Consider the following 24,384-nt stretch of genomic DNA (forward strand, 5'->3'; position numbering starts at 1 on the left):
GTTTAAACAAGATGGAGGCTTATTTGTCTCTCATGCTTGGGTAGGGGCCTGGGGCCGCCGTGGAAGTTGTATCTATGTGGGCGTTTAAGTCCCAGTCTCTTCTGCCTTTAGGATGTTGTCTGCATCTCCATGGTCCAAGGTGGCGCCCCAGTGTCTGTATTCTAGTCTACGGGTGAGGGAAGGGGCACGTGTCCTTCCCCTTAAGAGCTTAACCCAGATAACTTGGACCCATTATTTCTGCTCATGTTCTCTTGGCCAAAACGTGGTCATATGGCCTCAGTTAGCTGCAAAGTCTATTGGGAAATGTAGTCTTTCTTGTAGGTGGCCATGTGCACAGCTAAAAGTGGGAGATCTACTACAACAGAAAACATGATGTATAGACACTGAGGGACTGGGATGAGTCCGGGGGTGGGGGGGAGTGTACGGAGTTCATGCCCCTTGCCTGTCTTCCGCCTCTCATCCCCGAAGAGTTCTAGGTCAGCTCCGAGGAAAAGAGCTGGGCCTTAAGCTCCTTGGTTGCTTACACTGGTGGGTGTTTCTGCTGACTGCTTGATCCTCTGGGCAAGCACAGTGCAGGTTACCAAGCAGACGCTTAGTAAAATCAGTCTTAAAGGGAGGGCAATAGAGAGGGACGTGGCCCATCAGATCCAGTGCCAGCTAAATATGATGAGCAGGTCTGGGTACGAATTGAGAGGGGGCTAGAAACAGCAGTGATTTAACTGCTGGGAGGATTCCTTTGCAGGATGGAGCTCTGGCTGCTTCGTTCGGGCCCAGAGGTTCAGGCTCCCCCGGTTTAACCCCGACTTTGAAGACATCTAGGAACTGTGCTTACAGAATGGAAACTTGATTCCGTGCCCCCTTTGGGAGGAACTGACCGCTCTGAGCCATTTCTCTCCTAGGAGCGGTCTCTTGGGCCGTGTCCGTTCCCAGTGCTCTTCCAGCTCCACGTGGGTCTGGGTTTGTCATCTGCTGGCCCCTGCTCTGCAAGGAAGGGTCTCGGCCTCCCTCCCGCTGTGCTCCAGCCGCCTCCTCTGACCGCCCTGGCCCATCTAGAACAACATGCAGTTAAACCTGACCTTTCAGAACCCAGTCCCCGTTAAGAAGTCCTCGGAGGGCTTTTGGAGGCAACAGACTAAATCTGAGATGCTGAGAGTTCACCTGTCCCTGCTATTAGTTACATTTTCTGAGCAAAGCGTCTCTCCATGCAGGTGCTCCGAAGGAAAATTACGTCAGCATCCGAGGTTCCAGGGTGGAATTTTTCCATCATCCGAACATTGTTCTTGGCAAGGAATAATTGAAAACAAACAGCCGTTATGGCTTTACGTTCTCCGACCGGTTAGAAACCGAGGTGTCACCACAATGGTATTCTTTGATCATCCCAATCTTTTTTTGGTCCTTTTCCCAGCTAGCTCTCCTGTGCCGAGTAACTGAGGCTACCTGCTCGGCTCTGCATCCGTTAAATATCTGTCGCGATGTCTATTTGCAGCCCGGCAGTCAGAGGAAGAGAAATGTTCTCGGGGAGCAGCGCTCCGGGCTGAGACAGAGCTTACGAGGTCTAGACAGTTATGAGATACGTGAGACTCAAAAAAAGAAAGAAAGGGGGGGGAGAAAACATGTGTTTTGGGTTCTGGGCGCTTCTCTTCTCTATTTGTATAGCTGAGAAAGCTTTAGTTTAAAAGAAGTGGTATTTGGCAAGAAGCAGTACTGCCTGCTGACAAATTGATTGTACTCTTTACTTAGATAAAAATGAAAATGCATGAGGCATTTTGCTTTTCTTCCCCCCTTGATGATTAAAAGCCTCTACTTGGCTCCACGCAGAGACGGCCCTTGAAGATTTATATGAGACACCTGTGTGGCATTGATCACTGGCCTTCAGGCTGACAAGCAGCCACGGTGCACAGTGTTCAAAATGCCAGGTCCTGGGAGGGAGTTCAGAAAGGCTTCCCCGGGAGTTTCTGTGCCAGATCTGGGTGGGACCCTAGGGTGAGGGTCTCTGAATTTAATGAAGGGCTTCCCCTCCCTGTTCACCCTGAGCCCAGGCCTCAGAGCAGCTGAGCAGCTAAGCAAGCTCTGCAGTGATGAGTAAGACCAGACCCTACCCCTTCCTGGGCGATGAGGGCGTCACACTGGCTTTTCTTCAGGTTTTCTGCAGGGTCCGTGTCCCTGCTCCCTCCAGCGCGCCCTCCTGTGCTCTGCCGTGATTGCATCATAACGAACAGACCAGGACGCCAGGGTTGGGAAAGAGGCCCCCCATGTGGCAGATCCAGTCATTAGCTTGACTCAGCACAGGGAGAAATTAGAATGTAGCCAAGAGCCTGCAGATGGACAAGCTAGGCAGTTCATTCATTCATTCACTCGTCAAACATTACTGTGTGCTGGCTCTGTGCTGTGCTCCGTGTGGGGTGCTGGGGTGTGCAGGGAACAAGGCGGCCTGGGCCCTGCCCTTTCCAGATTGGGTCCAGCCCTGTTTGGATGCCTGTCCTGTTGGCTTAAGGGCTTGCCTCGATGTAGGTCCGAGCACAGGAATGTGTTGTGCAGTGCAATTCCAACAGCCCGTTCAAGGCCAAGCATTTACTTCTGGACACCCAGGACTCGAAGATGTCTACCTTCAAGGGGCAAGGGATTTGTTTTGACGAAGGACGTGTCAGCAGGATCCTAGTGAATAATGTTTGTCATGGATGCTCCTGCTTTAATCAATTGTGTATTTATTGGTGACCTCATAGGTGTCCAGACTGTCCCAGGTTCTGCCAAGGATGCAGAGCATTTACAGCTCACCTGGGGACGGGGTTGGTGGCCGTGAGAAGGCCCAGTCTGAGGATAGCAGCCGAGGGAATGAGACAGCACATAAGTTGCTGGATCACAGGTGTGCTGCAAGGTGCCGAGCTGGAGGGGTCTTGGGGGAGGACCGTTCCACGTGGTTTTCCTGGGCTGGCCCAGCCAGGGGAGTGTCCAGCTCAGAGCCAGCCCCTGAGTGGCCATGATGTTCCCAGGGCTTAGTCTTTGGGGGCTGGACCTCTGGACTCAGTACATACAGAGCAGCCCTGGGCTCATGGGAAGGGAATAACCAGTAGGCCACAGGCACGTCTGGTTACCAGGGTGTCCCTCTCCCCTGTGGGCCCCCAGAACCTGCCAAAGGTGAGATGCCATCCACCTCTCAGTTTTCCAGTTCCTTGCCTGCTGCTGCTGGGGATCCCTAGAAGCTAAAAAGATGCAGAAGGGTTGTTTTGTTTTCAGGAAAAGCTGAGTTCAAATCCCATCCTCTCCTCTTGTTAGCCCTGGGACCTGCTGCTCATCCCTTCTCACTGCCTCATTTCTTGGCATCTGAAAAATGGACTGATTATAGCACCTGTCCCATAGGGCTGTTAGGAGGATCACGAGAGCCAGGCTCGTGAAGTGCATTGCCTGGTGTCTGGTATACAGCAGGCGCCCCATTCATGGTCGCTGCTCTCATTCAGTTATTATCCTGACACATCTGGTAGTGAAGTGGGAAGGTCACTGTCTGACCCCAAAGTCATTTCTTTCTAAAAACTAGCTTTGCCAAACCCTATGACAACTCATGTCTAAAATCTGGACCTCCTCCTGGCCTGTAACTTAAGTAAACCAAGTCTGAATTGAGATTCCACACTTCGCTGTTGGTTTCTGCTGAAGCAACACGCCCCTCCACATTTCTTACCTGGAACGTGGCATAGGGTGAGCTGGGCGCCTGTGAACATGTTCGTGTCTGGGGCTGAGCTAAGCTAAGGGGGCTTGAAGGAAGGTGTTGACATGGCTTCACATTTAATTACCGAAGACCTGAACCAGGTTCCCGTGCGCCAAGCCCTCTACACACTGTTCCTTGGAGAGAGAGGCAGAGTTCGGGTGTGTCACCTGGCTGGTCCTGTAGGAGCTGTGATGAGGCAGCTGGGGAACCGGACAGTTTTTTGAGAGAGGACTCTAGAAGCCCAGAAAAACTGCCACCAAACACTTGCCCTCCCTATGCCAAGAATAAGGACTGAGGGGCGGGCATTGCAGAAAGACAGGTTTGGTCTCGAAATAAGACTGACTTTGAACATGGTGTTGGTAAAGAGAGTAGGTGAAATGCCTCCTGTTCTTGGAAACTCACAGGCTAAGGTTGGCTAAGCCCCTCATGAGGCTCATGTTGAGAAGACTGGGGTGCTAGGGGTCTTTGGACCCCAACGCATCAGGATCTTGAAGTCAGTTGCCTCCAGCTTCCCAGGCGTTCACTTCTCAAGCTGCTTTCAGCCAGCACAGCTGTGAGCCTTGCTAGGCCCTGGCCCCTGGCCCAGGCAGAAGCAGGGCCGCCTCTGCATGAAGATGCTGTTTGCCTTGGCCTCTACTTGCCCAGCCATTTCCTGGCCCTGCCCTCCTGTGGCTTTTGCTTCATTAGCTCATAGGTCCAGGTGAAGCCAGTCCCCAGGGCCCTGGATGGCATGGTGGGCACAGCCCTGAGGCTCCAGAGCCCACACACCTCCCTGCTCTCCTGCCAGTCAGGCTATAGCAGCCCACAGTAAGGGCTCGTCAGGCATTGTCATCCAAGGTTAAACCAGAAAAGGGAAAAGACTGAGGCACAGAGAGGGGGAGTCACGTGGCCCCAGGGCCCTGCCGCGAACTGGCAGGGCCCTGGCAGAGCACCCTTTTCCAGCCTTGGGGGAAGTGTGGCCTTTAAGCTCTCGCTTGCTCTGGCTGCAGTGCAGTGCAGGAGGGGCCAGGTGGGCTTAAAGACCTCGGTGGTCATGAACTTGAGGCTCTGATGCTGGAGAGAGGCCGGGCCCTCTGAGGTCTTCATGTCCACCAGGCACCTGCTATGGACCCACCAAGCTGGGAGGCGGGGACATTTACACTCCTAGATCATCAGCCTCATTTTGTAAAAGGGGAAACCAAGGTCCAGGGAGCAGAATGATGGGGCTGAGGTCAGACAGGTCAGAGGAGGAGCCGGAGGCACAGCTCAGTCCCCTGGCCCCATCTCTGTGGCCCTGGCTAAACTTTCCGGAAGGCAGTGAGTCAGGTGGGGACCTGCATTCAGGCCCGCCTCGCTTTGGGGGGCTCTGACCCCACACAGCTACAGCAGACACTCAGGCCCAGCCTCACCTTGGCCAGGGCACCCAGAGCCCCACAGGCCTCCCAGGTTCTTGTGTTAACCTTGGATGGAAGCCTTGCTGGGAGCAACTCTTCTTCATCTAGTTACTAAAGGGAGAAGAGACCTTCCTTTCTGGTATTTTGATAAAACGAGGTAAAATAAAAGAAAATGAAACAAGAGAATTCCCGTCCTGGTGCAGTGGAAACGAATCTGATTAGGTTTCGGGTTCGATCCCTGGCCTCGCTCAGTGGGTTAAGTATCTGGCGTTGCCATGAGCAGTGGTGTAGGTCGCAGATGTGGCTCAGATCCTGTGTTGCTGTGGCTCTGGTGTAGGCTGGTGGCAACAGCTCCAATTAGACCCCTAGCTTGGGAACCTCCATATGCTGCGGGAGCGGCACTAAAAAGACAAAAGACAAAAAAAAAAAAAAAGAAAAAAGAAAGAAAAAGAAAAAAAGAAAATGAAACAAAAGAAAAGATAAAAAAACCTCAGGAGGGCTCCGGTGTTAGCGTTAGCACAGTTGGGAAGCTTATGGCCTCCACTTCATGTAAGTTTGTTCACTTGTTTTGTTGTTGTTGTTTTGCTTTTCAGGGCCACACCTGCAGCATATGGAAGTTCCCAAGCTAGGGGTCGAATTGGAGCTACAGCTGCTGGCCACAGCCACAGCAACACCAGATCTGAGCCACGTCTGTGACCCACACCCCAGCTCACGGCAACACCGGATCCTTAATCTACTGAGCGAGGCCAGGGATCGAACCCTCATCCTCTTGGATACGAGTCGGGTTCCTTTCTGCTGAGCCACAGTGGGAACTCCCCATTTGTTTGGCTTTATATTCATTTGTTTTACAAATACATCTGCTCTCCTGCTCCAGGAAGGCGCTATTCCAGGCGCTGGGGATAAAACAGTGACCTAGACCTGGGAATCTCCCGGGGAGCTTTCAAAACTGCTGACGCCATCCCCAGAGATTTGATGCACTTGGCCTGGGTGTGGCCCGCGTATTCAATTTCTAGAATTGCCTGTACCTGCAGTGAAACGTCTTTGTTGGGAGGAAAAATGCCCGTAGAAAGGACGGGACTCTAAGAGGATGGTTGTCAGCAGAGCAGGAGCGCGGGAAGGCCTTGGGGACGGGAAGGGAGCAGGGTTCACTGTCCACTGGGCTTTCCTGCAGGTCTGGTTCTACTCCGGGAAGGCCCCACCGCAGGCCCGGCAGGGTGACCCTCGGGGTTCTGAGCACCCACTGTTACCCCAGCCCTGCACCCCAGGGGGACATGTCTGGTGGCCACAGCTCCGTTGCTTGCCAGGGCCTTCCTAATCCTGGTGATTTTGCAGCCGTGTTTTTAGAACCATCGTTTCCCCATTTGTAAAAATAGCGAAAATCTAGAGAAACGCACACAAGCCCAGGTCACTCATATCTCTTGTCTCCTTCTTGCCTGGCATTTGTCAGAGCCTCCCCTGCTGTTGTGCTGAGCGCCTTTTCTGCTGACACCTTGTGGGTGTCATGTTCCCTCTGTGCTGGCCTGGAAGAAAGGCTCATGGCCACAGAGTGGGGGGCTTTCAGCACAAGAGAGGGCTCAGAGCCTGGTAGTTTGGGCCCCTCATTGAGAGACGGCCGGTGAAAGAGCATGTTCTGGAACCCAGGTCCCAATGGTGTGCCCAGCTCTTCCAACATGCCAGCATTCCACTGCCACACAGCGTCTGGGTCCACCTACCCCCCACCCAGCATCTACCCAGTGCTCCATCTCATTCTCTCTAGCTTTGCTTTTCTTGGCCGTGAGGATAAGAGCGGTCACTGCCTGCCTCTGGGTCCCATCATTGCCCAGAGAGCCCCGGGTGACAGAATAGGCTTGGCGTTCTCTCCCGCCCAGCCCCTAGGTATCTCCTGAGCTGTGACTGCCCCCAGTGGATTCAGGACAGAGACCTGAACCCTCACAATGAGGTGGGGCTGCTTCCCTGGGCCCCCCAGAAGCACACTTCAAGCCGCCTCGTCTCTTCCTTTCAGAAATCCATAGACCAGAGCGCCCCCCCCCCGCCCCCGTATCCCACCTCCCCACCCCATGTTGCCTTGCTTCCCCCATCTGGCAGCGCAGGTCCAAACCTTCCCTCCAACTCCGTGGGTTTTACATGCGACTTGCCCAGGTGTCACCAACCTTTTAAGACCTAAGCTTAATGGTTTTGATTCTGCAGCGATGTGACAAGTACAAGACATTCAGGGAAGCTGGGGACCAGAACGAGGGTGACAGAAGGCGCAGGAAGATGGGGCTGGGTTTGGGTGTGTTTGTGTAATGTGCCATATGTCATTTTTATTCACATAAAAACATCTTTCTCGAAGCAATAGGAACCCACTCAGCTGTTGCTAACCAAATACCAAATGTTTCCTTTTTCCTCTCCTGCTCCTTCCAAGAGGCGGGCTGTGAAGAACTGCCGTTATCCGTGATGCTATCTTGCCTTTCAAACGTCAGAGAGCCTTTTCCTCGGAGCAAACGCCTGATTGTTTTTTCCAGCTTTGGCAGCACTTTTAAAGAGAAAGCTGTTCTCCACTCACTTTTCTGTTGATTGTTTGAGACCTCAAATGGAGCAGAGGGAGGGCTTGAGGCCTCTGACTAACCCGTCTCTTCAATTCTCTTTCCTAAATTGCCTCAGGACTCCTGCCCCAACAAGAAAAAAAAAAAAAAAAAAAAAAAAAAAACCACAAAACCCAAAACCCCCAAACCTGGTATTTTGGTAAAATAAAATAAAATGAAACAAAAGCAAAGAAACCCCCAACTGGTAGAGCGATGGCTCGAGGAATCAGGCCTCCCTTTTGGAAGCCCCGCCCCAGCACCACCGCCCTGGTACCATAAACATGTGGTTTCATTTCCAAGGGCTCCGGTGTTAGCATTTCCATTTCCTCAGGAAGCTGCCTTTCTTGCTCTTATTTCTGAAATGGAACATGCATTTTCCCTGGCCCAAGTTCAAGGTGTGCCTGGGGCAACCGTGAAAACAGTCCGCAGCAGGATCTGGTCTCGGACACCCCCTCCCCTCCTGCCTTGACTTCTCCTTGGCCCCCATCCCCCGAGGGGGGGCACCAGCTCCATGAGGGGAGCGTGGTGGCCTCCATCATGGGGGTTTGTAGCCAACAGAGGGGAGCCGTGCTGTCCCCGCTGCCTGAGTTCTGGCCTTCGGTTGGGAAAATCTGGTGACCCTCCAAGCAGCCACATACCACAGGCTCTTAATTAAGAAAGTATGTTCCCATTTCATGTCATTTGAAAAGAATGAAAACAGTGACAGCATTTATTTATTTTCACTATCAATGTCATTCCTGTTTCTGAGTCCACTGGGGGTTCTGAGTCTTGAAGGAATTGGCTGTGGGTTGTGAGAGTTTAACCCCGGCCATGTGCTGTGGGGACACGTGTGGCTTCTCTCTGAGAGGGAGGCTCGGAGCTGGGGGAGAAGGGCTGCAGAGCCCTGGCCCCTGCCCTCCCGGGGCTGGAGTCAGCACTCTCGCTGGGAGGAGCAGCCTTGGCTTCGCCCTCTTTGGTGCTGATCCAGAGTCGCCCCGCCACCCCTTTCAGCGGCTACATCCCATTTCCTTTCCGAATCTTTGAAGAAGTGAAAGCCACCCTTTCTTGAGTGTCGGAGGGGAGGTGTGATGTCCGAATGACTACTGTTTGCGCAGGACCTGCTGTGTGCTGAGACTGGGCGGGGGGGCTCCTGTGTGGTGCTGATCCTCTGACTGCCCTGTGATGTGTCAGGAGCTGGCCTTAGGAAGCCCAAGACTGAATAGCATTCGTCCACCTGTGCCGCTCCAACAGAATACCCCAAACGGCATGGGTTAGAAAGGACAGAAATTAATTTCTGACATTTCTGGAGGCTGGACGTCCAGGGGACGGTTCATCAACCACCATCTTCTCGCTGTGTCCTCACAGCAGAAGGGCCAAGGGAGCTCTCTGGGCCCTCGTGCCTAAGGGCACTAATCCCATTCTGCGGGGGCTTCACCCTCATGACCTAATCACCTCCCAGGCCGTATCCCGCCGCGTTGGGCATTGGGTTTCCAGCAGGAATTTGGGAGGCACACAAACGTTTAATCGACAGCTGGAATCCCTGGCAACAGGCCTGAGGTGAGGGTACTGTCAGTGGCTTCTTACGAGAACAGACAGGAGACAAGAGGAAGCTCTCAGCAAACACCCGAACGTCACGAGGTGGTGGAGGTGATGACGGGCGCTTGTCTTGTCGCACCTTCTGTTGGCTGACAACTTGGGCAGTGTCATGCCCGACCTTGAAGGTAGACTGTGCCTGACCTTCAGGACGTGTGTGTTGCATCCTTGTGCGGGTGTGCAGGCATGCTTGCCCCTGTGTTCTCAGTTACCTTCATTACCGAGTAGATTGGCTTCCCCCTCCGTTAACCCTCTGCTCTGATTCCTGAGCCTTTGTGCATCACCTCCTGTTCCCCAGCCACCTTTCACTTTCTGTCCATTTGCTTTAAACCGTTCTTGCTCTTTTTTAAAATTGAAGTACAGTTGATTTACAATATTGTGTTAGTTTCCGGCATACAGCAAAATGATTCAGTGATTGTATGTATTTTTTCAGATTATATTCCATTATAGGTTAGTACAAGATACGGAATGTAGTTCCCTGGGCTATGCAATAAATCCTTGTTGCTTATCTATTTCACATATAGTAGTTTGTATCTGTTGATCCCATACGCCTAATTGGTCCCTCCCTCCCTCCCTTTCCCCTTTAGTAACCATAAATTCGTTTTTTATGTCTGTGAGTCTGTTTTTGATTTGTATATAGATTCACTTGTATTATCTTTTAAATTCCACACGTAAGTGATATCGTATAGTGTTTGTTTTTCTCTGACTTAACTTCACTAAGTATAATATTCTCCAGGTCCATGCATGTTGTCGCAGATGGCAATATTTTATTCTATTTTATAAGCCATTCTCTTTTTTAAAAATTATTATGGTGAGAACATTTAACATGCGATCTAACTGTTAATACCTTTTTTAAGTTATTAACTGTTAGCACAGTGTGGTACAGCGGATCTCCAGGACCTAGTCATCTTGCATCTCTGGAATGCTATGCCCGTTGCACAGCAGCTCCCCAATCCCGGTTCTGTGAATTTGACTCTTAGCTTTTTCATGCAGGTGGAGTCATGCAGTGTTTGTCCTTTTGTGATGGGCTTATTTCCACTCAGCATAATGTCATCAAGGCTCATCCATGTCATCACATGTGGCAGCATTTCCTTCCTTTAAAAGACTGAATAGGAGTTCTTGGTGTGGCTCAGTTGGTTAAGAACCTGACTAGTATCCATGAGGATGCAGGTTTGAGTTGCTGTGGCTTTGGCAGTAGGCTCTGATTCGAACCCTAGCCTGGGAACCTCCATATGCCATGGGTGTGGCCTTAAAAAGACAAAAAAAAAAAAAAAAACTGAATAATATTCCCCTGTATGTATATACTACATTTTAAAATTTTTATTGAAGTACAATTGATTTACAGTGTTATGTTAATGTCTGCTGCATAGCGAGGTTATACACACACACATGTATATTTTTTTCCCATTCTTTTCCATTGTGGCTTATCACAGGGATATTGAATATAGCTCCCTGTGTTGACAGTAGGACCTTGTTTATACAAACTACATTCAGTAGTTTGCCTCTGCTAATCCCGAAATCTCAATCCTTCCCCCCTCCCTTGACAACCACAAGTCTATTCTGTCTGTGAGTCTGTTTCTGTTTCATAAACTTGTTTTTTTTTTATTTTATTTTTTTGCTTTTTTTTTAGCACTGCACCTGCGGCATATGGAGGTTCCCAGGCTAGGGATCTAATCGGAGCTACAGCTGCCGGCCTACACCAGAGCCACTGCAACGTGGGATCCTTAACCCATTGAGCAAAGCCAGGGATCGAATCTGCAACCTCATGGTTCCTAGTTGGATTCATTTTTGCTGTGCCACTACGGGAACTCCAATTTGTTGTATTTTAGATTCTACATGTAAGAGATATCATATGATACTTGTCTTGTTCTGACTTACTTCACTTAGTATGATAATCTCTGGGTCCATCCATGTTGCTGAAAATGGCATTATTTCATTCTTTTTAATGGCTGAATAATATTTGTGTGTGTGTGTGTGTGTGTGTTTGTATGCGTGTGTGGATCACATGTTCTTTATCCATTAATCTGTCAATGGACATTTGAGTTGTTTCCATGGCTTGGCTATTGTAAATAATGCAGCTATGTGTATTCGGGTGCATGTATCTTTTCAGATTATAGTTTTGTTCAGGTATATGCCCAGTAATGGGATTGCTGGATCATATGGCAACTCTATTTTTAGTTTTTTGAGGACCCTCATATGGTTTTCCATAGTTGCTGTACCGGTTTACATTCCCACCAAGAGTGAGGGGTGGGGGTTCCCTTTTCTCCACACCCTCTCTAGCATCTGTTATTTGTAGACTTTTTAATGATGGCCATTCTGACCGATGTGAGGTGGTTTTGATTTGCATTCCTCTAGTAATTAGCAGAGTTGAGCATCTTTTCATGTGCCAGTTGGCCATCTGGATGTCTTCTTTGGAGAAATGTCTATTCAGGTCTCCTGCCCATTTTTCAATTGGGTTGTTTGCTTGTTTTGTTATTGAATTGAATGAGCTATTTGTATATTTTGGAAATTAAGCCCTTGTTGGTCACATCATTTGCAAATATTTTCTCCCATTCCGTAGGTTGTCTTCTTGTTTTGTTTGTGGTTTCCTTTGCTGTACAAAGCTTCCAAGTTTGATTAGGTCTTATTTGTTTATTTTTGCTTTTATTTCTATTGCCTTTGGGAGACTGACCTAAGGAAACATTGGAATAATTTATGTCAGAAAATGTTTTGCTTGTGTTCTCTTCTAGAAGTTTTATGGTGTCTTGTTTTATATTTAAGTCTTTAAAGCCATTTGGAGTGGTTGTGTGTGTGTGTGTGTGTGTGTGTGTGTGTGTGTGGTGTGAGGGTATGTTCTAACTTCATCGATTTACATGCATCTGTCCAGCTTTCCCAACACCACTTGCTGAAGAGACTGTCTTTTCCCCATTGTATATTCGTGCATTGAAGATTAATTGTCCATAGGCATGTGGGTTACACATTTTAAAAAATCCATTGGCTGGTCGATGGACATTTGAATTGTTTCCACATTTTGGCTGTTAAGATTAGTGCTGCAGTGAACATGGGAGTGCAAATTCCTCTTTGAAATACCGATTTTCTTTCTTTTGGATAAATAACCAGCAGTGGACTTGCTGAATTGTATTACTTTTTTGAGGAGACTTCATACACTTTAAGCCATTCCTAAGCGCTCCTTGCAGTGGTCACAGCCCTAGCCTAGCCTGACACACTTGTCCCAGGCTTTTCCACACCCTCCTGGCTTCTCACCTGGGGATTTATCCCCACTGTGCCTTCTCCCTGCTTCTCCCCCTGACCTCTGGCCCCCATTTCTCTGGCTTTGACCTTCTCTTTCTACGCCAGCACTCGCCTCTCCCTGTTGGCAGTTTGCATTGCCTTTGGAAACCCCGTCACTCCCATTCCTATGCTCCCACGAGCCCTCCCATAGGCATCACCCCTGAAACCAGCTCGACATCACAAGAGCAGCATGTGCCTGCTCAGCCAGGGCACCTCCCCTGACTTCTTGGCTGTCTTGCTTATGCAGCTTTGTTAGAGGCTGCCCTGCCCAGTTCTGTCTGTGACTGTGCCTCCCTCCTGGCCCAGCTGCTCAGCAAACTGCTCCAACAACGATGAAGCCTGTGGGGATGCACCCTTCACAGATGCCCCTGACAGGGCCTGGAATGCAGTGCCCAGAAGGGGCTCTGCCAGTGTCTGCGAACTTGCTTTAGGGAACGGTGCTGGGCGAGCAGAGGTCTGTGTGCTGTGGGAACGAGGGCCAGTCCTGTCTTTCCTGGCCAGCCATGGGCATGCTTGAGAGGTGTCAAGCCCTTGAAGAAACAAATGACACATTGGTTTTCTTAAAGCCAATTCAGTTCGGCTTCCCACCAAAGCAGGAGCCCAACCGCAGGGGCTGCGCTTTTGCTGCCCAAAGGCTGAGGCTCGCACCGCAAGCGGGAGCAGCTCCCAGTCCAGTGACCTCCTCCTTAAATGTCTCAGGCTCCCTGCTCCCACCCCCTTTTTTCCTTTTGTCTTTTTAGGGCCACAACTGCAGCATGTGGAAGTTCCCAGGCTAGGGGTCGAATTGGAGCTGCAGCTTCTGGCCTACACCACAGCCCCAGCAATGCCAGATGTGAGCCACGTCTCTGGTGACCTACACCACGGCTCACTGCAACACTGGATCCTTAACCCACTGAGCGAGGCCAGGTATTGAACGTGCATCCTCATGGATACTAGTCAGATTTGTTTCTGCTGAGCCACCATGGGAACTCCTCCCACCCCATTTTTGTCCACCTTCCTGTGGGCTGCACTTGAATCATTCGTGCTTCAAAATCATTGATGCCCCAGTGGGACAGTGAATCTATCCCAGTCTCCTTGGCCTTGGAGTTCAGCTGTTTCCTGTTTGAGCCCAGCCTGCCTTGCCAGCACATCTCCCCCCACCCTCCTGGGCTTATAATGGGCTTTCTGGACTCCCTTTTCCATCCCCTTCCTCTGGACAAGCTTCGCGGTGCTGTGTCCACCACACCAGTATTACTGCAGCCAAGGTCAGATGTCACATCGCAAAGACCACACCCCTGTTCTTGGTCTCAGCTGACAGCCCGCTGTTAACACCAGGCCGTTCCTGGATCACTAACCTGCCAACGTGTATATGGTGGGTCTCCTCCCATCCACTCATCCACACACCAGATGTTGAATTCAGTAAGAGCCTTAAAATTGAAGGGATCTTCTAGTATCAAAAAGCAGGAGACCTTGGAAGAGCATATGTTGAATGAAGGAAGGACCCAAAAGAATAGGCTGGAATGATTAGATGATTTGGGCACAGGGAGCCCGATGCCCCTCCTATCTTACATAACAACAGGCTCTTTCTGGGTTGGAGGGAAAGACTGATGAGGGATGTGGCCCAAAGCAGGATTTTCACGTTCAGAAGAGCAGGTGTGTATGTGTGGGGGGAACCATCGTGCATGCCTCTGTGCTCAGCATCCCAGGGTCCTCCCTGCCTGAGAGGGAGATTCAGAGGCAGACTCTGCCCCTCTGTCCTGGGTCTCCTCCCCGCCGACCCCAACAGGACACCCTTGGAAGGAGGGCTGTGGGCAGAGCGCTTCCAAGCGGTATTTCAGCAGCATGGCCACCTTCTGTAGAAACCCCTCAGAAAGGGTCCAGTCTGAAGACACGTTACACAGCAACCGGTACTTTCAACTTCAGCATCCTCTGACTTTCCAGAAGGGGCCTGCCCCTTGGACTTGTTCTTGACACATCAGGAACTTTGATCTGCGCCTCTTCCTGTCACCTCAATCAATCTTCAAATTCTTGTTTTTTTCAATTTCCAAATTCATATTCTTTTATCTATGGCCTTGTTCTCCTTTTCTTTTTTCTTTTTCTTTCTTTCTTTCTTTCTTTCTTTCTTTCTTTCTTTCTTTCTTTCTTTCTCTTCCTTCCTTTCTTTCTCTTTCTTTCTTTCTCTTTCTTTCTTTCCTTCCTTCCTTCCTTCCTTTCTCTTTCTTTCCTTCCTTCCTTCCTTCTTTCTTGGTCACCCCGAGGCATATGGAGTTCCCAGGTCAGGCATCAGATCTGAGCCATAGTCGCGACCTAAGCCATTGCTGCATCAACACTGGATCCTTAACCCACTGTACTGGGCTGGGGATCGAACCCAAGTCTCAGCGCTCCCAAGACGCCCCAGATCCTGTTGTGCCACAGTGGGAACTCCTTGTTCTCCCTTTCTAAAGCAACTGCAGACTTTGGCCTTTGACTTTGGTGGTGGGGGTCGTGCTCCCTCAAAAAGATAGGGCCACGTGTCTTTATTCAAAGCTGAGAAAAGCATCCAAATAGATGATCACTGGTCCTTTTCTTTCTTCCTGGGCTTCCAACGCATGCCTTTCTTGCCCGGGATCCTGTGTACAGCTGGGGGAGGCACAGAACTGAGGTGCTGACAGCTTGTGTTGGAATCCCATGGTGTTTACTGCGCTGTGAGTTTATAACGGCCTTGTTTCCATACTGACAGCACACGCCATATGGAGAGAAAAAACCCTGTCAGATGAACCCTTGAGGAATCACAATATGGTACATGAAATCTCATAATTGCTTTTGGAAATGCGGGAGGGCCCCCTGCTCAAATCACATAAGCAATGTGGCACTCTCTGCCGTGAGCAAGGGAAGTGGGAGTGGGTCACACGGTAATTTACTCTGTTTTGTTTGTGCTGGAGACGCTCACGGATTGGGAAGGGACCAGCAAGGTTGCCTGTAGCTGTGCTAACAGGTGCAGGCTGCAGGCCTGTCACCCTGTGGGCTCCCTCCCCCCAGACTCCCTCCTGTGGGTGACGATAACACTCAGCTAACTTGACATTTTATTACTGTCACTTGGGATCTTGTCTGCTCACCCACACCCACACCCCCTTTCCAACAGAGTCCAAGATCCCTGAGGTCTGGGACCTTGTCCCATTCCCAATCCCCACCAATCCTGCCACGCTCTGAGGTAGGTTAAGTGCTTATTGGAGTGGCTATTCCCGAACCATCTGTGCGCAGAAAGGTAGGCTGAGTGAAGGCAGTAGCCCCCAAACCACTTGAGGAGGGGGCCAAGGGGCTCGTCCATGTTGATCAGTGGCTGCTCAAGAGAGAATGAGAAATCTGTGAGTGCCTTCTGAGCCTCCGTAAACTTAGAACTGGTAATGCCTACGAAAACAGTTCTTGCCCTCGGGCACTTTGCCCATGAAAGGAGAAGTGGGCCATAAAACTCCCTGGCCCTGGTCACCTGCTCTTTCAATTGTGTGAGACAAAACTCCAACACCACTGGCTTAAGCAAAGACTGGTGGATAACCACATGGGCGCAGGGCCTTGGGAGCTGCCTTCAGGGGCTCCTGTGATATTCCTGTGATGTTGTGGTAGCTCTCAGCTGACCAGTCCTAAGGCATTGTCATCCCAGAGAGGAACAAGTGTCTTTTTTGGAAGTACTAGCCAAAACCCTGTTAGGATTCCAGGGCTCCCTGGGTCATGTGCTCTGAACCCATCCTGGAGGCCCTGAGGCAGAGGGCTCTGATTGGCTAGGACTGAGTCACATGCCCATCCCTGAGGCTTGGGAGGAGTTGTTCCCTTAGAACAGTGGCTGGAATTCTACACACTTGGAGAGAGGAGGTTCCCCAAGGCAGGGAGATGGGACAGGCCCCTCCCCTCTTTCCATGATAACAGACGGTATTTATTAAGCAATTCCTGTGTGCCAGGCTCTGATCTGAGGCCTTTCTCTGCTTTGTCTTATTTATACAATTATTGTTCCCACTTTACAGATGAGGGAACTGAGGGATCAAGTGTCAGGTCAGTTGCCCTGGGGCACACAAGCCCTGAGTAGTGAGGCTGGGATTTGACTCTGGTTTAGTTCCAGAGCCCTGGCTCACAGCCACCACCCTCCCTACAGGTAATGGCTGTACCTCCTGTGGATAAACTCCTTGGGTATGAAAGTGAACGAGTGTGACGGCTCTGTTCCTGTCTCCTTGTTGTGTCCTTATGTCCAGGGAAACCCCTCTGAGGGGATGATTGTCCTGGCTTCTCCTCTGCTCTTGGCAAAGATAAACCTTCCTTCCTTCCTTCCAGGTAGTTCTAACCGAGATCTACCTCACCCTCTTCTCGGCTTCCCCACGAAGTCTCCTGGTTCCTGTTGCAGCTGCAGAATCAAAGGGCTCATTTTCAGTGTTTAGAGGATCAAGGCAACGTGCCTCAGCCAGACCTTTGAGCATCTTCCTGGCCAGAGAATCATTGCAGGAAGAGTCAGAAAGGACCCTCCCATTTTACCTCCAACATGCACCTTCACTTTTCAGAGGAAGACTAAGACCCAGAGAGGGCAAGTGTGTTGCTTAAAGTCACCCAGCAAACCATTGGCTAGAACCCTGGTCTTCAGTCTTCTGGGACTTTGAGTCTTAGACTGTATTTCCTCTTCAGAACTTTTTTGGCTACTGAGAGGCTGAGGGCTGGTCACTTCCTGTCTCTGAGCCTTTAGCTCCTCAGAATGCAGGGTGTTCATAATTTGAAGCATCCTAAGACTGAGCTTTGCTCCAGTTGGTAAATATGAAATTTTTTTTTTTTTTGCTATATTCATTAGAATGTTTTGAATTACAAGTCATTTTTAAATTTTTTCAAATTGCCCTAAATAATGCTCATAAATAAGCTTTTCAGATGTGGTTTGGGCTGCAGGCATAGTGTGATCCAGAGACTCATGACTTCACTGAGCACCTACTTATAATTTTCCCAGCTCTGAATTCCTCTGTAGGTCAGCCTCATCTTCACAACAGCTCTTTTCGCATTGTCAGGAACACTGCAGCAGACCCTGGCCTCACACCCTCATACCCCAGCACCCAGAGGAAGAGCAAGCACCTTGGCTTAGCATGCCTAGGCCAAGTCTGTGCTGCACGCTGATTTTACTAGCTTAGGTTATATGCCTGCCACCCTTATCAAGTCCATGCAACCAAGGAAAGTGACATGCTGATCAGTCAGCCAGGACGGAGTCATAGACCTGGAACTGCTGGCGTCTCCATATGGAAATCAGGGCATCAGAAAGGGAGTGGGCTGGGGAGTAGAGGCTAGGTCATAACTGGCACCTTTTTCTGCACTGACCTTGACCCTTCTGAGTCTGCAGAGCCTGGAGATGGACAAGGGGTCCTGAGCATTTGCCAGTCACCTTGCTCCATCTGTCTGAGGTGAGGGTCCAGGTGGGGTTGATGGCTCTGCCTGGCCCTCCCTGGGTCTCATGCATTCCTCTTTTCTTGTCTCCAGACAGAGATTACTGCAGTTTGTGTGACAAACAGCCAATTGGGAGGCTGCTTTTCCGGCAGTTCTGCGAAACCAGACCTGGGCTGGAGTCTTACATTCAGTTCCTGGACTCAGTGGTAAGTCCCTGCTCCTTGGGGTGGGGGGAGCCCTTGGGCCCTTTGTGATCAGCAATCATTTTTGTGCAAAGAGAGACCACACAGCTTAGATAGAGGACAAACATGTTGCTTGAGAAACTGCCAGTGCAGCCTTTGCGAATGCAGACGTGTCTCCAGGTTGTCACCGGCTGCATGACTGTGGAGGGCCACCTCTCCCTCTGGGCCTTTGTCGCTGTTGCTGAGGTCCTGTCAGTTCTCTGATTCCAAGATCCTGGCTATTATGCAAGAGCACCTAGGAAGCTGGGTGGTGTTCCCAACACCCCATGGTAACTCTTGGATTTCCAGGCCCCTTTTCCAGCTGAGCACCCATTTTCTCAAATTCCAAAGCTTGTGTTTATTTGCATACTTGTTTCCCACTTGCTTGCCCACTAGAATGCAAGCTCCCCGAGGCCCGGACCCTGGGCTTCCAGTTCACCCCTGCCTGGCATTGTGCCTGTCACATACAGACATTTAGTAAATGTTTGTGGAAGGAGCATATGTTGGCCATTTCAAGCCAATCTGACAGCTGCTGGCTGTACTGGCTGCTGGCACCCAGCTCGTGACTGATACCAGGGGAACTGCCTTCAGATCTATCGGTCATTCATTTGTTTAACAAATGGAATGATACTCAGCCATCAAAAGAATGTAATAATGCCATGCACAGCAACATGGATGGACCTAGAGATTATTATACTAAATGAAGTCAGACAGAGGAAGGCAAATATCATATCACTTATATATGGAATCTTTAAAAAATGATACAAATGAGTGCATTTACAAACCGAAATAGACTTACGCATATAGAAAACAAAGTATGGTTACCGAAGGGAAAAGGGACAAATTGAGAATATGGGATACACACTCCAATATGTAAAATAGATCAACAGCAAAGTACCTACTGAATAGCACAGGGAACTATAGTCAATGTCTTATAATAACTTATAATGGAAAAGAATCTGAAAAAAATGTATGTAACTGAATTACTTTGCTTTATGCCTGAAGCGCTGTAAATCGTCTAGACTTCAATTTAAGAAAAAAACAGTAGGGGATTCCTCTTGTGGCTTAGTGGGTTAAGAACCCAACATAGTGTCTGTGAGGATGTGGGTTCGATCTCTGGCTTTGTTCAGTGAGTTAAGGATCCAGCATCTTTGTGAGCTGCGGTATAGATTGCAGACGTGGCTCGGATCTCAAGTGGTCCAGATCTCAAGTGGCTCGGATCTGGCATAGGCCAGTACCTATAGCTCTGATTCGACCCCTAGCCCGAGAATTTCCGTATGCCGCAGGTGCAGCCCTAAAAAAAGAAAAAGAAAAATGCTGGTTGATCTCTGTGGGCTTTTAGGATGCGATGTAGGGAGATGCAGGAGTTCCCCAGCACCTGTTCCAGACAGCAGGGCACCTCATTCTGTCCTACTGCCCTTCGGGTGTCTGTCCAGAAGGTGGACAAGGCGTGTGGAGGTGAAGGATGGAGGTCGGTCCTGAAAGGAATGGGGTCGACCAGGCGCACTTTCCAAGTCAGGGGGCCAAGGTGCTATTGCTTCCTAAAGGCTCTAATGCCGTCATTGGCATCCCGGCCTCTCTCTTGGTTTGGGGGACAGCCCTGTGGGCCCCAAGTTTCTTTGTCTGCTTCTGGGTCTCACTGTGGATCTCAAGACTTACTTTCCAGACTGTCCACTGAATGTGCCTACTGGAAGTCCCATGGGCCCCTCCAAGTCAACAGCTCCTTAGCCAACTCAGCATCTTTCCCCAGGTCCCCATGGCTACCAGTGCTGGCAGGTGCCCTCTTCCAGTGACTGGCACCCTCCATCACCCAAGCCTGAAATCTTTGCCTTGTTCTTGGCTCCTCCCTTCCCATCATTCCTTACCCAGCCTGATCAAGGACCACATGCCTGGCCCCTTGACCTCTCCCAGCCCCGTGCCCTCCCCTCCACAGCCTCTGTCTTGGTCCCCGTGCAGGATCTCGCATGACGCGCACGGGCGATTTCCATGGTTCTCAGCCTCAACCGAGCAGCACAAACACCTGGGGCGCCTTAAAAACATGCCAGTGCCTGAGCTGAAGCCCAGTCTCATTAACTTGAATCTCTGGGGATGGGGCCTCGTATTTTCATAACTCTTTACTATGGAAAATTTCAAACTATAAAAAGTAAAAGTCCGCAGAGCAGCATAATGAACCCCCATGCAGCCCTCACCCCGCCTCAACAATTACGAACTCACGCCCAGTCCTGTTTCCCCCACGTCCTCCCCTCTGTAGCACTCTGCAGCTGATCTCACTTATGTCGTTTCATCTGTAAACATTTCAGGATGTATTTCTAAACGAGGCGGGCTCTTGAACTGAAAAAACCACAATAGCATTATCACAGCTAAAAAAATAGAATTCTTTCCTAGCATCAAATACTCATCCATGTAGAAGTTTCTGATTTCCTCATACTTTTTATAAATGCATGTTTTCACAGTTTTACAACCATCTATCTCCAAGAGCGTCCCACAGTTTGAATTTTGTCTTCTCACCCCCGTGTATCACTTAATAGGTTCCTCTGTGTTTCTTGTAAATTGCTCATTGGATCTGGAAACTTGGTCAGGTTGAGTTTCCGTTTGGTGGTGGTGGGACTGACATCGTAAGTGGTTTCATGCTCTTCTGCTTGGGGACCTATGTGATTGTCTGTCTTCTTGAGATGGTAGCAGCCATTGATATTCAGCCCCTACACCTGTTGATTCATTAGCGGTTGTAACATGGAGACATTCTCAGGCTACTGTTCCTTCTTCTTTTGCATCCTGGGAAACACTTCCTTTCAATTACTGTTTGGTTACCCGGTGGTAGAATTCCTATAGGAGGGGATTGGGAGTTCCCTGTTGGCCCAGCAGGTTAAGGATCCAGCATTGTCACTGCTGTGGCACAAGTGTGATGCCTGGTTCGGGAACTTCCACATGCCATAGGTGTGGCAAAAAAAAAAAAAAAAAAAGGCAAGAAAATGCTTGATTCTTTCCAAAGTACCAAATTGGCTCATTAGCATCCTCCAGTAGTGGTAACCAATTAGTGTTTTAACTAGTTTTAAACATGGGCCATTTTGGAGTTCCCATTGTGGCTCAGTGGGTTATAAAACCAACTAATATCCATGAGGATGCAGGTTCGATCCTTGGCTTCACTCAGTGGGTTAAGTATCTGGCATTGTCATGAGCTGTGGTGTAGGTTACAGGCATGGCTCAGATCTGGCGTTGCTGTGGCTGGGGTGTAGGCTGGCAGCTGTAGCTCCAATTAGACTCCTGGCCTGGAAACTTCCAGAATGCTCCAGGTGTGGGCCCCCAAAGCAAAAAAATAAAGTAAAAATAAACTGGGGCATTTTTATGCACCGGTGCTCAATGGTTTCATCGTTGGCCTGTGGGAACCATTCGGCTTGGCTTCTGAGCCCTTGAAAAGACCCAGCGGTCCTCAGCAGCCTTCTCTCTGGTAGATGCAATATTCCGGGCTCATCCTGTGTATTTCCCACCCGACACCTGGAGTTCATCATCTTTCCAAGGAGCCTGGTTCCTTTTACTGGGAAATGGTATTTGGAGACTACAGTTTGGCACTAGGGTGCCCACTACCACTGGATTGGCCATTGTTTGCGCCAGACGTCAGGCACTTTTTAAATCTCCCAGGCCTGTACTGTGGGTGTGTCCAGGGTTAGGAAACACTGACATCCAGGACAAAGCCCCAGTTCTGTGGCTGACGTACTAGACCTTCCCCAGACCACCCCTGCTGCCCTTTCGTCCTTGGCCTTCCCCCGGTCTTTCTCTAGCCCTGCATCCTGGCCCCATCCTGCTTGTGATGGATCTGACTTGCCCAGCTGATTGAAACCTCTCGGACTCCCTCCCTCTTGCTGCCTGAAATGCCTCCAGGACCCCTCTGCCTGGTGAATGCCCCCTGGTCCCCCTGTACTCTGCCCTTGGAGCCTTCCCCGTCTGCTATCCCTCTGGGTGGCTGGCCGTGCCACGCACCTGAGCCTCGTTACTGGCTGTGCTGGCGAAATGGTACAAGGGGGATGCAGGCCCCTGAGGCAGATGCTGGCGCCCGGAGAATGTGGGCAGAGCTCCACCCTACTCTCCCCCACGCCTTCATCTGTAAGCGGGGACACGGCTGTACCTGATGGTGGTGGCAGTGTTGAGGAGAGCCCAGGCTTACACAGAGCAGCGTCCTGCACGTCACAGGTGCCCAGTGAGTGCAGCCAGCAGGGCTTGAGTTGGATGCCTGCCTCCTCCACTAACGGCAGGTCTCTTGGTGGCATATGTGGAGCTCATCACCTCTGATCCCTCACGACGCCACACCTGACAGGTGGGCACTGCTGAGGACGTGTTCCCACTGGGGGCTGGTAACTTGGCCAGAGTCATACCAAGAGTGAGCGGCAGAGGACGGCCCGAACAGGTTTTATGGCCCCCGGTCCAGTCTCTGCATCATGCATGCTGCCTCTAGGTGGCTTTCCAGGGTCTGTGGTGGGGTAGGTTTGTTGTTTAAGGTAGACCTGGGGGGCTCTCCCCCCCGCCCAAAGTAGCCCTGGGAGCTATTTGCTTTCCTTTAATAAAGTCTTTGCTTGCTTAAAAAAAAAAAAAAAAGTAGACCTACCATGAATCCGTTTGCAGTCTCATCATGACCTTGTGTAGTGATGTGCCATATTTTTCCCAGATTGGATTTCTTTAAAACAAGACCCAGGAGTCCAAAAAGCCAAGCTGTCATGATTGTCACAAGCCCACTTTGGTAGCCAGGCTGGGGGAGTTCTGTAGTCTGATTTGGGTGTGAGTTGACAGGTTTGGACCTATTTCACACCACTGGGGAGCCACCTCTGTAAGGGCCTTTGTGGCCATCAGACTTGGGGGCTGCTGGCCAAGAATCCACCCAAAGTCCCCAGCGCAGCCCACCTTCCAGGCTCTTAGAGGCCTCAGGGCTCCAGGCAGCTTGGTGAGCTCTTAGCAGGCCCCAGGTCTTGGTTTCCCTTCTTCATGGGGTCCCAGAGCCATGACCCTGGCAAGGCCTTCACTTGGGGCAGGAAGAGCAGTCCCATGCTCCCGACCATTCTCTCAGTCTTTCATTCATTTCACAAAAATACTGTCTGCCAGGCACCGTTCTAGGCCCTTGGGATAAATCAGTGAATAAAATGGACTAAGATCTCTGCCCTAACAGTGTTCACGTTCTATCCAGGGAGAGGCCACCAACCATAAGCGTAGTGAGTAAATGACATGGAATGTTAGACGGTGATGGGGAAAGAAAAACTGGATCAGGTTGGGGGGGTGTTGGGAGCATGCAGCTGGGGTGCTGGCTGTGGCATTCATAGGGTGGTCAACAGAGATGTTTTTGAGAGGGTGACATGTGACTGAGGGCTAGAAGGAGTTGCGCTGGCCGGAAGGACGTGGTAGCAGAGCGCACAGGTGGGAATAGCCAGTGCAAAGGCCCAGAGGCAGGGTGTCCGAGGCTGGAGTGGATGGAGCCAGGACAGAGGGGTCTAAGAGGGGTGACCATCACACAAGACCTCATTCCATTAAAGAACTTTGCCTGTGATTGAAGAGGGGAGCTGCTGGAGGGTTGAGCAGAGCAGTGGCATGGTCTGATTTAGGGTTTTTTGGTTTTGTGGTTTTTGTTTCGCTTTTTAGGGCCACCCCTGTGGCAAATGGAAGTTCAAATTAGAGGGGGCAAATCAGAGCTGCAGCTGCCAGCCTACACCACAGCCACAGCAACGCAGGATCCGAGCTACATCTGCAACCGACACCACAGCTCACGGCAACACCGAATCCTCAACCCACTGGGCGAGGCCAGGGATCGAACCTGCCTCCTCATGGATACTAGTCGGATTCAATTCCTCTGCACCACAACGAGAACTCCTGATTTAGGTGCTTAAAGCATCCCTCTGGCTCCTGTATTGGGAAGAGGCTACCGGGCAGCGGGGACGGGGTGGGGGGGTACAGGTTCAGAGTGGGGGATTCTGATGGTGGAGAACTGGTAGTTGCTAGTTGCTCAAGCCAGTGTGGAAGCAGCCAGCCGTGGTGACAGGCGGTAGGACTGGGGACACATTCTGAAGGCAGAGTTAACAATATTTTCTGATGCCCTGAAGTGAGAGTGAAGCGTTAGTGTTGACCTGAATAAATGGAAGGTTGAAGGGAGGGCGAGGCTGTGGGAGGCTTGTCTGAGGAAGGGTCTTCGGGAGCTTGATTCAGGGCACAGCCAGCTTCAAGCGTCTGTCAGACGTCCGTCCCAGTGGAGATGTTTAAGAGGAGGTGGCTGTTCGAATCTGCAGTCTGAGAGAACGTTCTGGGATGGAAATAGCAAATTGGGAGTTGTCACCCTAGAGCTGGTCTTT

The 24,384-nt window shown here is 50.4% G+C and overlaps 1 protein-coding gene across 4 annotated transcripts in view; it reads left to right on the forward strand.

Annotated features, from left to right (window-relative positions):
* The window catches only part of GRK5 (G protein-coupled receptor kinase 5), a 237,203-nt gene that overhangs the window by 149,495 nt on the left and 63,324 nt on the right, over positions 1-24,384 (forward strand). For 3 of the 4 annotated variants that reach the window (XM_001928584.6, XM_021073444.1, XM_013983798.2), the window contains exon 3: positions 17,934-18,046. In XM_001928584.6, coding sequence (XP_001928619.1) covers positions 17,934-18,046 — 113 coding nt within the window. Of the gene's footprint in view, positions 1-8,476; positions 9,338-17,933; positions 18,047-24,384 lie in introns of those variants that run through there. The other variant, XM_021073446.1, reaches the window with a different exon arrangement.

This window comes from Sus scrofa, chromosome 14 (assembly GCF_000003025.6).
Source record: "Sus scrofa isolate TJ Tabasco breed Duroc chromosome 14, Sscrofa11.1, whole genome shotgun sequence".
In the NCBI taxonomy this organism is placed as follows: Eukaryota; Metazoa; Chordata; class Mammalia; order Artiodactyla; family Suidae; genus Sus; species Sus scrofa.